Raw genomic sequence first — 2,366 nt, 5'->3', positions numbered from 1 at the left:
TCATTTCCTATAAAAAATATCAAAAAGTGGTCAACTGACAAAATTTTCATCATAATTTCAAAAATATATCTCAGTTAACCACTTTTTGATATCTATCACAGGAACCGAGATAAGTTGGCTTAATGTTGAGAGTTGTGCATTACAATATGTGGTTATGTATGATTTGTATTTTAAACACAAAAAAAAACATTTTTTTGCATGCATATCCATACACGGAAACCGAGATAATTTGTATTAAAAGCAAACCCTTTGAAAACTCTCTCCACACTCTTTTTTCAGCATTTTCTAGCATTTTTAGCCTAACACATCCCTTCACTTTTCCAGACAATCCTCAGAATGGGGTCAGCCGGTTCGCTAAATCGTGGTCCTATCAGAACGCTGATTCTCGGTTGTATGGGTGCTGGAAAAACGTCTTTCATGCGGCAAATGGTGTACGTCAACGTGCTTTGGACATACAGTTTTTAGTTTGAAAGCTACTATTAGTGTTGAATATGAAACAGAGATTCTTTTTTGATATTTCAAAATTTGATTCTTATTTCAGAAGGTGCCAAAAAAAATCAATCACCAACAACCGCGAGTACTATCTGTACTGCGTGCAATTGAATCTGTTGAATGTATGTTTGAATTCCCTATTTCGAATTTTCCAATTGTTTCTCTCTTTCAGGTCTACAGAGAACTCAGAAACGTTTGCATCAGTTTGGAGATCCAAATCAGTCCTGAACTCGTGAGTTCTTCCTTCTAGAAACTTCTCAAAATCCCAAACATCTTCCAGGATGCAGCATTCACCGAAATCCACGAATACCGTCACAAAGAGAAGTTTCCACAAAAAGTGATCGACGCAATCAGTCTTCTTCGTAACTCTCAACTCTTTGATTTCTGTCGAATGCGTCAACGAATTCTTCAGTTGCCTCAGAACTACAACTACATGATTCAGAGAGCCGACGAGTTCATGCAGGCGGATTATATCCCAAGTGAGAACGACATAATGATGTCCTATTCGCAGACTTGTGGACTAGTACGGGATAAAGTAAAGACGCAGGGATATGACTTTGAGTGAGTTTTGGATTATATAATGGTTGAGTTAAGATTGTATGTTTCAGGCTACTCGAGCTGCCAGGACATCATTTGTGGAGAGCGAAGTGGGCTCAACATTTTGAAGATCCAGATCTTGTAGTGTTTGTCATCGATCTCAGCGAATTATGTGATCCGGCGTTTTATAATGTAAGTTATGTCATCACTGGTTTGACGATGAAACTTGATGCCACAAGAAGACACATCCAAACTGAAATATTTGTAAAAAAAAGGAAGAGCTGAAATACCGTAAACATGTAATAGAAGTGGTCCCATACTGTGAAGTTTGAGCCCACATTTCTCGGTTCCTGTCAAAGTTATGAATGCGTTGTCAACTGATAAATTGTTTTGCATAATCTCACAAACATTTTATCAGTTGACCACTTTTTGATAGCTTTTACAGGAAACGAGATAATTGAGCTCAAAGTTTACACTGTGGGCTTCTACAACAGAGTTTACGGTAGCTGTTGATTAAAGCAGTAAGATTTGAGGAAGACGCTATATTACAGTTAGCAGAAACAGTATTTTTAAAAATCGGATCTTTGCAATATTTATCTTCACCAGCGTAAACATTCTAATAGAATGACTCCTCTCACTTTTACTTTTGTGCCGATTCATCTCGGTTCTTGTGGAAGATACCAAAAATGGTCAACGGACGAAATATTTGTCAGTTGACAACTTTTTGATATTTTTTACAGGGAATGAGATATATGGGTTCAAAATTTACGGTGTGGAATATTTTCTTTAAGAGTGGTAGGGTATTTACGGTACCTCGGTACCTCTCTCCCTCAAAATCGAGACATGTTTTCAGAAAGGCCATCTGGAAAACAAGACAGTCAACGTGTTTACTTCTCTCGTCAGCAACGCGCTGCTTGCAAAAGTCTATTGGCTTCTGATCTTCAACAAAATTGATACATTCAACGATCACTCGGCAGGTTTTGATTTCAAGAAGCTCGCCAATCATCTGGATACTGGAGACAATGCCAAGACATTCTATCGATCTCAATTCACGACACTTCTTCCGAAGAACAAATGCTTCGCTCATATGGTCTCTCTCGTCAATGGTGAGTCGAACAATTTATCATTAGCTGTATTACTGTAGTCTGATGGTGATTTGTCTCCGGAACACGAACGTTATAAACGCAGCGAAAAAGTTATGCGCCTTTAATACCGTAGCGAAAACAGGAACTTTAAAATGTGGTGTGCGGTGAAAAATTTTATTGCTTTATTTTGTGCAGAATTCCATGTAGATCCCCATAAAAATAACGAAAAAATTCAAAAAAAAATTATTCCTT

The 2,366-nt window shown here is 37.7% G+C and overlaps 1 protein-coding gene across 1 annotated transcript in view; it reads left to right on the top strand.

Moving 5' to 3' along the window:
- Positions 1 to 336: 336 nt before the first annotated feature.
- Cbr-gpa-18 overlaps positions 337 to 2,366 on the top strand; it is a gene marked incomplete at both ends in the record, with an annotated part of 2,745 nt that continues 715 nt past the window's right edge. The window contains 6 exons of the mRNA XM_045235257.1: positions 337 to 431; positions 542 to 614; positions 665 to 724; positions 773 to 1,053; positions 1,101 to 1,221; positions 1,883 to 2,135. Coding sequence (XP_045096957.1) covers positions 337 to 431; positions 542 to 614; positions 665 to 724; positions 773 to 1,053; positions 1,101 to 1,221; positions 1,883 to 2,135 — 883 coding nt within the window. The remainder of the gene's footprint in view (positions 432 to 541; positions 615 to 664; positions 725 to 772; positions 1,054 to 1,100; positions 1,222 to 1,882; positions 2,136 to 2,366) is intronic.

The sequence above is a fragment of the Caenorhabditis briggsae genome (assembly GCF_000004555.2).
Source record: "Caenorhabditis briggsae complete genome, chrIV, whole genome shotgun sequence".
In the NCBI taxonomy this organism is placed as follows: Eukaryota; Metazoa; Nematoda; class Chromadorea; order Rhabditida; family Rhabditidae; genus Caenorhabditis; species Caenorhabditis briggsae.
Note: the sequence above shows the minus strand (reverse complement) of the source record. Positions and strands in the feature narration are given on the sequence as shown.